The sequence below is a fragment of the Manacus vitellinus genome, unplaced genomic scaffold (genome assembly GCF_001715985.3).
Source record: "Manacus vitellinus isolate BGI_N305 unplaced genomic scaffold, ASM171598v3 scaffold_10_pilon, whole genome shotgun sequence".
NCBI classification, from domain to species: Eukaryota; Metazoa; Chordata; class Aves; order Passeriformes; family Pipridae; genus Manacus; species Manacus vitellinus.
This window is the reverse complement of record NW_021938838.1, coordinates 15,538,168-15,549,432: the sequence shown is the minus strand read 5'-3', so window position 1 is coordinate 15,549,432 and position 11,265 is coordinate 15,538,168. Positions and strand designations below refer to the sequence as shown.

Sequence of the window (11,265 nt, the reverse complement as noted above, 5' to 3'; positions counted from 1 at the left end):
CTTTGACCTTTCTAACAGGAATAATGTCCCTGTCAAGGTGCTGGGTAATCAGTATTGCTATGCCCGTTTAGAGACTGTTGTCATTTGCCACTCTTGTAAACAGGGCAGTCACTCCTTCCTCCCATTCCAACTGCCTAATGAGGAATATGTGAACATCTCTGCCAAGGAGTGAAGTCTCAAATACAATTTCAGTTACATGGGAATTATCAGTCAGTCTCAGGATAGAAATAGCTCAAGTTGTGGGTGAAATGTTTGCCTTTCTTCCTGTAAGTGGAAGGCCTGTGGAGTGGGAGTTTTCTAACAGACTAATATAACTCTTTTATATGCCTTCATTTGCATTAGGTCTTTGATTGACTCCATCCACTGAGCTGGTTTTCTCTTGCCTCTGTTCATTAATTTTGTGAGTAAGGTTCATTGGTACAGTCAGATCTGTGCTGCTGTTCCTCTGTGGGCTGGTGTTGGAACTGAGCCCCCTCTTAACTCCCCATAGTCTCACCAAAACTGGGGGCTCTTAAATCTTTAAAAAATATTCTGGTTATTTCTTAGGTGGCTGGTGTCTGATTTAAAACAGAATAGGACAGATATTTAGGAAAAGGCTGTGCCCTGCCAGCAGCACTAGTGGTGGCAGGAGCCACCTCTTGTGCTGTACTGTGGTGTGGGGAACAGGGTCAGGATGCAGAGGGAGTTTCTCTGGCTGAGTCCTGCTCACTGCTCCACTTTATGATCTGTTATGATCCTTTTTCCCTGTTGTTTTTTTTTTTTAGTGGTAATATAATATTCATTCTTTAAGCATTGGGAGAGTTCCTTCTCCCAATCCTGTTCTGCTGTTCTCCTTTTTCAAGAGTGAAATGTACACGGGCTCAGGTTTTTAGGAGTTGAGAAGATTTTTTTTTTTTTTCACAATCCACTTAAAATCAGATGGTTTGGGAGATAACGCTTAGTATGACATGATGATTTGAAATGATGCATAAATAAATAATAAAGCTGATTAAATTTTTTTTAATAAAAAGCTGTTTGGTTAAAGCCAAAATATTTCCAAGGAGCTGAGTGTTTTTGATAAACTTTTGCAGTTAAGCATTTTTTGTGTGAGAAGAATATTGGAATGTTTTGTTACTTTTTCAAGCAAAGAGCGTATATACTAGTTTAAATATACCCCAGTAAGCTAATTAAAAGAAAAGAAATATTCTTGGCAAAAAGACATAATTAAACCAAGAAATTTCATAAGTATCAAAATGAAATATTTGGATAGATCCAAGCCAAAATATATGGTCTCACATGCATTTTTCAGAAAATAAGGGAAGAATTGTGCAATTAATTGGTTTTTGGAGAACAGTAAAATATGCCTTTAATGCTGTGGTCTCTATTTCCAAACAAACTCAAGGAGGTGTGTCCCCGACCCTGTCACTAGATGGATGTTGCCATGGAGGGGATGAAAACCACGGGATGTTTGTCCTGTTTCTGCTGAAGGGGAGCTCTGGCAGTTGGGGGTCGAGGCAGTAGCTGTGGTGCTGGTGGGCACCTCATTGCTCAGGACATCAGCAGTCCCAGCTGGTTTGGCTGCACGTGCCCTTCCTCTGCTCCAGAACCATAGTGGACTGGTGGTATTTCTCTGCTCTTGTAGAGTAGATCCCTGGTGTCTGTGTAGAGCCAGGTATATGAGTTTATTACTGTCTATACAATATGTAGATCATTTTGGGCAGTGATGGATCACAATTTATTTCCACTGGCAAAGAAATGATCCATAGCTCAGTTATGAAGGTAATTCCCTCTTGTGTGGAAATGAATTGCATTATACCACAGCTTACTGTTATGTATTGATATCAAATGTGTTAATTTCATTATTACCTAGCAGTTTAGTTAATAATTATAACAAATATTAATGAGAGAACCATTTGTTCTCAATCTCTCTGAGGCTACACCTGCAAAGTTTCTGAACCCCTTTGATATCCTCATCGCCAGAAACTGAGGGCCACACCAGGCTGTGGCTTTCCATTTTTTTTGGTTAAATATTATGTCACCGTGACACCATTGCTCAGACACCATTGCTCAACTTGCAGGCAATTTCCTTTGGGTTATGGTGCCCTGTGAGATGTAAACTAAACAGTTTTTGAGAACTGTGATTTTTTTTTTTTTTTTGTCTCTTAGTCTGGGAAAACAAAACCCAGAACCGCCTAATTTCTTTTATTTCTACTCTTATTAACTTCTTATACCATTAGACTTGCCTTTAAAGTTGTTTTTCTTCCCCCTCTGACTTTGCTGTTGAGGCACCAAAGAACAGTTTTATAGATGCCCTGCAGCTCAAACATTTACTCTACACTTGAAAAATATTAACCTACAAGTCTTTTGTCTTTTTTTTTTTTTAAATAATAATCATAGGGAAACAGCTGTGTAAGGATGGGCTGGAGACAGTGCTCCTTATAGACAGTCTTTCTACCAGGCAGTGAATCTCAATGGAAAACCTTTTTACCATCTCCTGCTGTTTTTATTCTCTGCTTTCATGGTCTCTTTGCTCTTCCTGTAGGTACTTAACCAAAGAAGAAAATTCTCTGCTACAGGCCTCCTTGTCCTTATTTCTGGTGCAGTGAAGTTCTTACCTTCATCTCTGCTCAGAATACAAACCATTTCTTGCCCCTGAGCAAGGTCTGGTGGGGCAGGGAGGGATCAGGGCTTCCCTTGGTTGCAAGTGGGCTCCTTTCCATGGGTATCTGCACCAAATCCCACAGTCCCTGCTCTTCTGTCCACACGCTGGGAACAATTTAATTGGGTTTTCTGAGGAGGAAACATGACAGCCACCATAGTTACCTGTGGTGACATTGCAGAACCTGTGAGTGTGCCCCAAGGCTTCCATTGCAGGCTGGTCCAGAACCTGTTGGGTTGCCTTATATTACCATGAAGGCAAGGGATTAGGAGACCAACCCTTGAAATAAGAAATTAGAAGCTACTGACATAAACTCCAGATTAGGATGGTGGTTTAAGTCCTAGGCTAAGATATTTCCTTGAGCATCCTCACTTCCTGTATTTGAGCAGTGGTGGTTCACAGTTGATTTCCACTGGCAAAGAAATGATCCATAGCTCAGTTATGAAGGTATTCAACTCTCTTGTTGAGGAATCATAGAATCACACAATGGCCTGGGTTGGAAGGGACACTAAAGATGATCCCTGCTGTGGGCAGGGACACCTTTCACTAGACCAGGTTTCGTCCCTCCTCTCCTTTGTGCAGGGGAAGGAGCAGAAGGACTTGTTCAAACTGTCAGTTTATAAAAGTTGCAGATTGTCGGGTTAAATTCCACACTGTCATTTTTGCCTCATTTTCTGCATTTCTGGATCAAAGACTGATGTCACAAGTTGGCTTCACAACTTGAGCTTAGGAAGGAGAACAGCTATAGAGGAGGCAGCTCCTGGTTAACACGCAAATATGCTTGATAGTTGGTGAAAAGGGCAAAGAAAGCATGAAAGGTAAATAGATTTACATTTAAATGAGCCGCATGCTGGAGGTTTTCCCTAATGTAAAAGTCACTCTCTAAAAAAGCTGTGAATGTGACAAGTGTTTAAGTTCAAACAAAATTCATAAGACTTCAGCAGTAAGAGAAATAAAAATGTAAAGAATAACACACTAATTAGGGGCTTGGTTCTGTGCCCTCAGTTTGTGTTGGTGAGCACTGGTTCCCAGGAGGGTTTTCTGTGGTGTGCAGGGACAAAGCCCATGGCTTTGGTATGTGATGTGGTGGTGGGAGTGGGTGGCACACACTCAGCCTGGTGCTCAGTAGACAAAATGAGCAAAAGGCAGGTACAGTTAGAGTGCCTTGGTGTGCCACCTCAGCCCGCGGGTGTGAATGAGGTCACTGTAATGCAGGCAGTGTGGTGATAACCTTGTGTCTTCTCTACTTTGTGAAAAGGAAATTATTCAGTTTCAAAACAGGGGCAAAGGAATACGAGGTGTAAAAGAAAATCTGTTTCCACAAGGTGGAATAGACAACGGGTCCGTTTCCTTCCAGATCGTGGGTTTCGTGCTGTCATTCCTTCCTTTCATCCTTCCTTATCCATATCACTGGGATATGGTGTGGCTGAGAGAGAGGCAGTTGACAGTCAGTTGTTTGAACATTATTAGTAGTTATATAAATTTTTTCAGCTTTAGAGAGTACTTTGAACTGCTTTGGTCTCCTTTGCTAAAGGTCTGAAAATCCATCTTTTTAGATTCTGTGTAGTGGTTTTATTGCAAATACTTGCAGGATAGATGCTGAACATTACTACCAATTGCCATCATGTCTGTAACATAAAATAATAATATTTTTTCAAAATATTTTGAAAAAGCTCAGCTCTATTTCATTAGACTATGTATACTTGTTGTTCGTATCAGCATCTTTGAAGCATCTTATGATAAAGTTTTTTAACATAATTCTTTCAAACTATGTCCTCCCAAATGTTAAAAACAGGACCCTGGCTGCATGAATTTTCTGCATTGAAATAATCTGAACTGAAATATTTAATCATTATTACATGTTGCTCTTTGTGTGATGTGTTTGTGCTTTCAAAGGTCTAACTTCTATTCTGAAGATCAGCTTATAACTTTACATGCTTAGAGGAAGATTTGCTACCATTCATCCATGTGAAAGAACAGTAGTGAATACTTTGTATTACCTAACCGAACGAAGAAACACTCCATGTGAAACTAAAAGCCTGATTTCATTGTCACTTTAACAGTTGTTTGGTCTCTTGTGGTTTTCTGATAACATTTAAACATATTTTCCCTGAAAGAAGTTTGCAAGGTTTAATACTGTGTATGTGATACCTACTGTAGTGTTCTACATTTTTCAGTCTGTTGCCTAAAGTAGGTCCTTTTGGGGTGTAAACTGGTATCTTCTCTGCACTATTGCCTCCATAAACAAGCTATAGATTGTTCAATGTGGTTAAGACACAAATACCCTACACTTTCCAGATGTGTTGCAGAGAAGGTCAAAAGTCAAGTGTCTTCAACCATAGAGTCTACTGAAAATGAGATTTTTTCCAAAGTTTATAATTGTGAGAGATTTTAAATTTCACTTAATATAGCCATATACTATTTTTGCTTTCCTGCAAATTAATTCATTATGTATAAATAGATAATTTTGATTAGTTAATGATACTTCTTTTAGTGTTTCCGTAGTTTTCTTGCCTAAAGGAAAAACTGAGGTAGACTTAGTATATGTAGAATAGAAGCACAGAAGCACCATGGAAAAAAAAATTGTTTACTGTCAGTTCCCAACTATCCTATTCAAGAGGAGTATCTTAGATTTACATCACCAGTTGCATTACTTGAGGGGGAAAAAGAGACAGGATCCCTGTTGGGTGTCCGTGTAGCTTATGCTGAGTAAATATTGACAAAGTAGTCTAAAGAGCAAACACTTTGACATTTGTAAGGTCCACTGGAAGGTCTTGTATATATTTATACAGCAAGAATGAGTACAGCATACCAATTTTCTTGAACTAGCTCCTGACATAATTCTGCATGGGTTTTCTTGTTGAGAAAGGCACGTTTAAATGGGAATGGGACATTTGTTGCACCCCTAATGAATATCCTCAAATTGCTCTGAGTTGTTTCAAAAGGTCGTGTCACCTGCTTTTAACCCTTTCCTCTAAAATACAACACTACTAATAATGATAGCTTAAAAAATATCTAATTTTAAAAATTGTTTTAACTGGGGATTTTTTTTATTTTGTAGAAATTTTTGATGTTTGTTATGCTCTATATTTATTAAGGATTGAGTCTCAAGACTGTAATGAGCAAAAAATGCTTGCTTAATTTAAATTGTGAATCTGTCTGTTAAGAAATGCATTAGGGGTAGGAGAAGCATAAGACATATTAATTGACAGACAGGAACTGCTGTCTCTGAGGTTGATACAAGTAATTTATTACTTTAGAAATGAATGCCACCTCCAGAATGTGCTTCATTAATTTCAAATTTAGTTTTAATTTCAAGCTGTTGCCCCTTGAGAAGAATAAGGTGGCAAATTATGTTTGAAGAGCAGATTTTTTTTCTTGCTCTGAAGAAACACTAAGTTTTAACTGTTTAATTTTACAAATAAGTACGCTTCTTTGGCTAAAGCAAAAGTATGATGAGCAGAAACTAACTTATATTTTTTTCTCTTCATAATAGCCTACATTTCAGACGAACTAAAAGCAGCAGCACTGGTGGAGGAAGATGTGGAACCTGACGAAAATGCAGGTGATGGGGAGCCTTCAGCAAAATATGCATGTCCAGAAAAAGACTTCAGTAAGAACTGCCAAAGCTACCAAAACTCTCCAGCAGCTGAATTTTCTAGCCATGAAATGGACAGTGAGTCCCACATCAGTGAGACAAGTGACCGCATGGCAGACTTCGAGAGCAGCTCTATTAAAAACGAGGAAGAGAGCAAGGAGGTGTCGATACCACTGGAAGACTCTACGGTATCTGACAGTTTAGAACAAATGAAAGCAGTATATAACAACTTCCTCTCCAATTCCTACTGGTCCAATCTCAACTTGAATCTTCACCAGCCAATTTCGGAAAAAAACAACGGTAGCAGCAGCAGTAGCAGCAGCAGCAGCAGCAGTTGTGGAAGTGGCAGCTTTGACTGGCACCAGACTGCTATGGCCAAAACACTGCAGCAAGTTTCTCAGAGCAGAATTCTTCCTGAACCCAGTCTTTTTAGCACAGTTCAGTTGTACAGACAGAGCAGTAAGCTTTATGGCTCTATATTTACTGGAGCCAGTAAATTCCGCTGTAAAGACTGCAGTGCTGCCTATGACACTTTAGTAGAATTAACAGTGCACATGAATGAAACAGGACATTATCGAGATGACAACCATGAAACGGATAACAATAACCCCAAAAGATGGTCGAAACCTCGTAAACGTTCTTTGCTTGAAATGGAAGGGAAAGAAGACGCCCAGAAAGTGTTAAAGTGTATGTACTGTGGTCATTCATTTGAATCTCTTCAGGATTTGAGTGTTCATATGATCAAAACAAAACACTACCAAAAAGTGCCTCTGAAGGAACCTGTTACACCTGTAGCAGCAAAAATTATCCCAGCTACTAGAAAGAAAGCATCACTGGAGCTTGATCTTCCAAGTTCTCCAGATTCCACGGGCGGGACGCCAAAAGCAACAATCTCAGATACCAACGATGCACTTCAAAAGAATTCTAACCCTTACATTACACCAAATAATCGCTACGGTCACCAGAACGGTGCCAGCTATGCCTGGCACTTTGAGGCGAGGAAATCCCAAATTCTGAAGTGCATGGAGTGCGGAAGTTCCCATGACACTCTGCAAGAACTCACAGCTCACATGATGGTGACGGGACATTTTATTAAAGTCACTAACTCTGCCATGAAAAAAGGGAAGCCAATTATAGAAGCCCCAGCAACACCAACAATAACGTCCTTAGTAGATGAGAAAGTCCAGTCTGTGCCACTAGCTGCCACCACCTTTACGTCTCCTTCCAACACACCTTCTAGTGTTTCCCCTAAATTAAATGTTGAGATTAAAAAAGAAGTAGAAAAAGAAAGAGTCATTGCCGATGACAAAATGAAAGACAAAGAGAAGTCAAGTGAAGATGAGGAGAAGTATGATATCTCCTCAAAATACCATTACTTGACTGAAAATGACCTAGAAGAAAGCCCTAAGGGGGGATTAGATATATTGAAGTCTTTAGAAAACACAGTTACATCAGCTATAAACAAAGCCCAGAATGGCACACCAAGCTGGGGTGGCTACCCCAGCATTCACGCTGCCTACCAGCTGCCTAATATGATGAAGCTGTCGTTGGGTTCATCTGGGAAGAGTACACCATTAAAACCTATGTTTGGGAACAATGAACTGGTATCACCAACTAAAAACCAGCCCTTGGTGTCTCCACCAAGCAGTCAGACCTCACCTGTGCCAAAAACAAACTTCCATGCCATGGAAGAATTGGTAAAGAAGGTCACTGAGAAGGTGGCTAAAGTGGAGGAAAAAATGAAGGAGCCTGAAGGAAAGCTTTCCCCACTGAAGCGTGCGACGCCTTCGCCGTGCAGCAGTGAAGTCAGTGAACCCCTTAAGATGGAATCCTCCAATGACGGTGGCTTTAAAAGCCAGCAGAACAGCCCAGTTCCTCAGAGAGATGGTTGCAAGGATAGTCCAACTGTAGAACCCGTGGAGAATGGGAAAGAGCCTGTTAAGTCCATTGTAGGTTCTTTAAGTAGCAGCACAGCTATCATCACTGATCACCCTCCCGAACAGCCATTTGTAAACCCACTAAGTGCACTGCAATCTGTCATGAATATTCACCTTGGGAAGGCAGCAAAGCCATCTTTGCCCGCTTTGGATCCAATGAGCATGCTTTTTAAAATGAGCAACAGTTTGGCAGAAAAGGCTGCGGTGGCCACCCCACCTCTACAGTCCAAAAAATCAGACCACTTAGACCGTTATTTTTATCATGTCAACAATGACCAACCCATAGATTTGACGAAAGGCAAGAGTGACAAAAGCTGCTCTTTGGGTTCAGCGCTTTTGTCATCCACATCGACATCTTCTGCATCTTCTTCATCTACAGTGACAACAGCAAAGACATCTGCAGTCGTGTCATTCATGTCAAACTCGCCGCTACGCGAGAATGCCTTGTCAGATATATCTGATATGCTGAAGAACCTGACAGAAAGTCACACATCAAAATCTTCCACACCTTCCAGCATATCTGAGAAATCTGACATTGATGGTACCACAATAGAGGAACCAGAAGAGAGTACACCAGCTCAGAAAAGGAAGGGACGTCAGTCTAACTGGAACCCTCAGCACTTGCTCATATTGCAGGCCCAGTTTGCAGCCAGTTTACGGCAGACTTCAGAGGGGAAATACATCATGTCAGACTTGAGCCCTCAAGAAAGAATGCACATTTCCAGGTTTACGGGACTTTCAATGACCACAATTAGCCACTGGCTGGCCAATGTGAAATACCAGCTCCGAAGGACGGGGGGAACTAAGTTCCTTAAAAATTTGGACACTGGGCACCCAGTGTTCTTTTGTAATGACTGTGCTTCACAGATCAGAACTCCTTCAACTTATATCAGTCATCTTGAATCGCATCTGGGTTTCAGGTTAAGAGACTTGTCCAAACTGTCCAGTGAACAGATTAACAATCAGATAGCACAAGCAAAGTCACCATCTGAAAAACTGGTGACGTCCTCTCCAGAGGAAGATATCGGAACTTCTTATCAGTGCAAACTTTGTAACAGGACTTTTGCAAGCAAGCATGCTGTTAAACTTCATCTTAGTAAAACACATGGGAAGTCACCAGAGGATCATCTTCTGTATGTTTCGGAGTTAGAGAAGCAGTAGCATTTGCTTTTGATTAAAATAACTGTAATTTGCTTTGAGGAAAACTGTCAAAGACGCCTTAAAGCTACTGTTTAGTTCTTGGCACATGTTCTTATTTTAACTCCAGAGTCGCTCTGGGCTGAACTGTTTTGTATAACTGTACAGTGTTTAAATAGAGGTGCATAATCAGCTGTTGTTACTGGTAAAATATGAAGGTTAAAATGCAGTGGTAAGTGTTTGGAACTTTGTGTAAATTGGATTTAGTTGCTGTGCATCCCTCTGATGCATCAAGCTGCATGCATTAACAGACAGTTTAATTAAGCATTTATAACTAATTCTGGTGCACTTTTTCATGTGACCTAAGTGTGCTGGTATTTCTCACCCTATAATCTTTAGCCCTCTGAGTACTTTGAAGCACTTTTGCATTAATTTGGTAAAAATGTATGGATATGTTTTTTTTAAACCCTTACCAGCTTAGTTCCGATTACTAATATGAACCTCCATTTATGCAGAGGTGTCTCACACCTTGAAATTTAAAAATATAATTTTCACATTGAAACATAGATGTATATATTGTATAGATTTCAAAATCTCTTATGGAAAATGTGATTGTGGTTAATGCCATTTTCTTTTTCTTCAGCATTTTTAGCAACAGTGGGGTTTGTATCTGAGAAGTCCCAGGTATAAACCATTCCTATGTATAGTGTATATTTCATTTTTTTAGATCGAATGGTTTTTCCTTTAACATCCAAACATTGTAAATTATGTGATAAAAGATACCACAGATAGCATTTATAAAGTATTCAGAAACATTATTCTTAAAGCAAAGTATGTTTTGCTTTGTTTTGCTATACAGTACATCTATATTAAGAGAGGTTCATGTTTAAATTATACATATTTATTAGTGTTGCTATCATTTGTTTGTTTTTTCATTTTTATTTTGTTGTTTTGTTTTTTTTTTTTAAACTGTCTGAAGAAACAGAAGCCACGGACTGCATTCCTGGCATGCATTCTAACTGTTTTGCACAACATGACTTTTAAAGGTATTTATTAGTAAAAAAATAAAAATAAAATAAAAAAGAGAAAATTCAAAATAAACTCAGTGCTCAAAGGGTTAAATCTATTTGAAAAACTTGTACTGTATTTCCTAAACATTGATAAAGCCTTTAAAATGTTTGTACTGTAATACTTTGCTTAAAAAGTTATGAGGCATTCTGTGATATAACCTCTTTTACTTATTTATAAGCACTCTTGGTTGTTATTTCCTATTGTAGAATGCCTTTTTATTTCAATTGGTAACTTTCTGTTTTGTTCTGCCTAATTATTCTCCCAAGATTCCATACTGCAGCTTTATCTTTAGGCATATGAAAGGTAACCCGTGGTTACCAGCACACTAAGTGATTCTGTTCGTCTCCATTTTTGGCAGTTAATTTGCAGAAGTAACTGACAGCTGACACCATATGAGAATCTATGTATAAAATATTGGCATGTAAACAGCACAGACACTGTAATGCACTCTGTGCCCTGTTTTGTTGTTGACAATGAAGCACCATTATATGACTCTTCATATAACCTTTTTTTCTACAGCAGCATTAAAATTGTCTTTTTGCTATAATTTTGTGTTGCGTTCACAATTATGTCTGAAATGTGCTACGACTAACGAGCACATTAAAATTAAATTGTATGCTATCTGTTTATGACTGAAGCTTGAGTAGGTTTCTTCATCTGCCAGGTGCTGGCAGTCAAAAGCTGCACATAAATCACTGGAGTTTTAGTGAACTTTAGCATTTCAAGAGCAGGGTAGCACTTATTCAAAGGCTGCATTAACAGGATTTTTTTTTTCCCCCCCAGAAAAGATAAACGAGCATTATAACTCCTCTTCAAACATCAGGTAAGGTTGGCTGTGAAGAGGGGGGTTTATCAGCAGCACGTGGCAAAGCAAAGAGGTGCTT

The 11,265-nt window shown here is 39.4% G+C and overlaps 1 protein-coding gene across 1 annotated transcript; it reads left to right on the top strand.

Moving 5' to 3' along the window:
• The first annotated feature begins 6,142 nt into the window (after positions 1 to 6,142).
• On the top strand, positions 6,143 to 10,918 carry TSHZ3 (teashirt zinc finger homeobox 3). The gene has a single exon (XM_008933325.3). It carries the CDS (start codon positions 6,308 to 6,310, stop codon positions 9,332 to 9,334), a length of 3,027 nt encoding a protein of 1,008 aa, XP_008931573.3. The 5' UTR covers positions 6,143 to 6,307; the 3' UTR covers positions 9,335 to 10,918.
• Positions 10,919 to 11,265: the final 347 nt, after the last annotated feature.

What these genes read in the sequence shown, in the direction of transcription:
- TSHZ3 (XM_008933325.3), top strand. Translation starts at nt 6,308, where the DNA reads ATGGACAGTGAGTCCCACATCAGTGAGACAAGTGACCGCATGGCAGAC.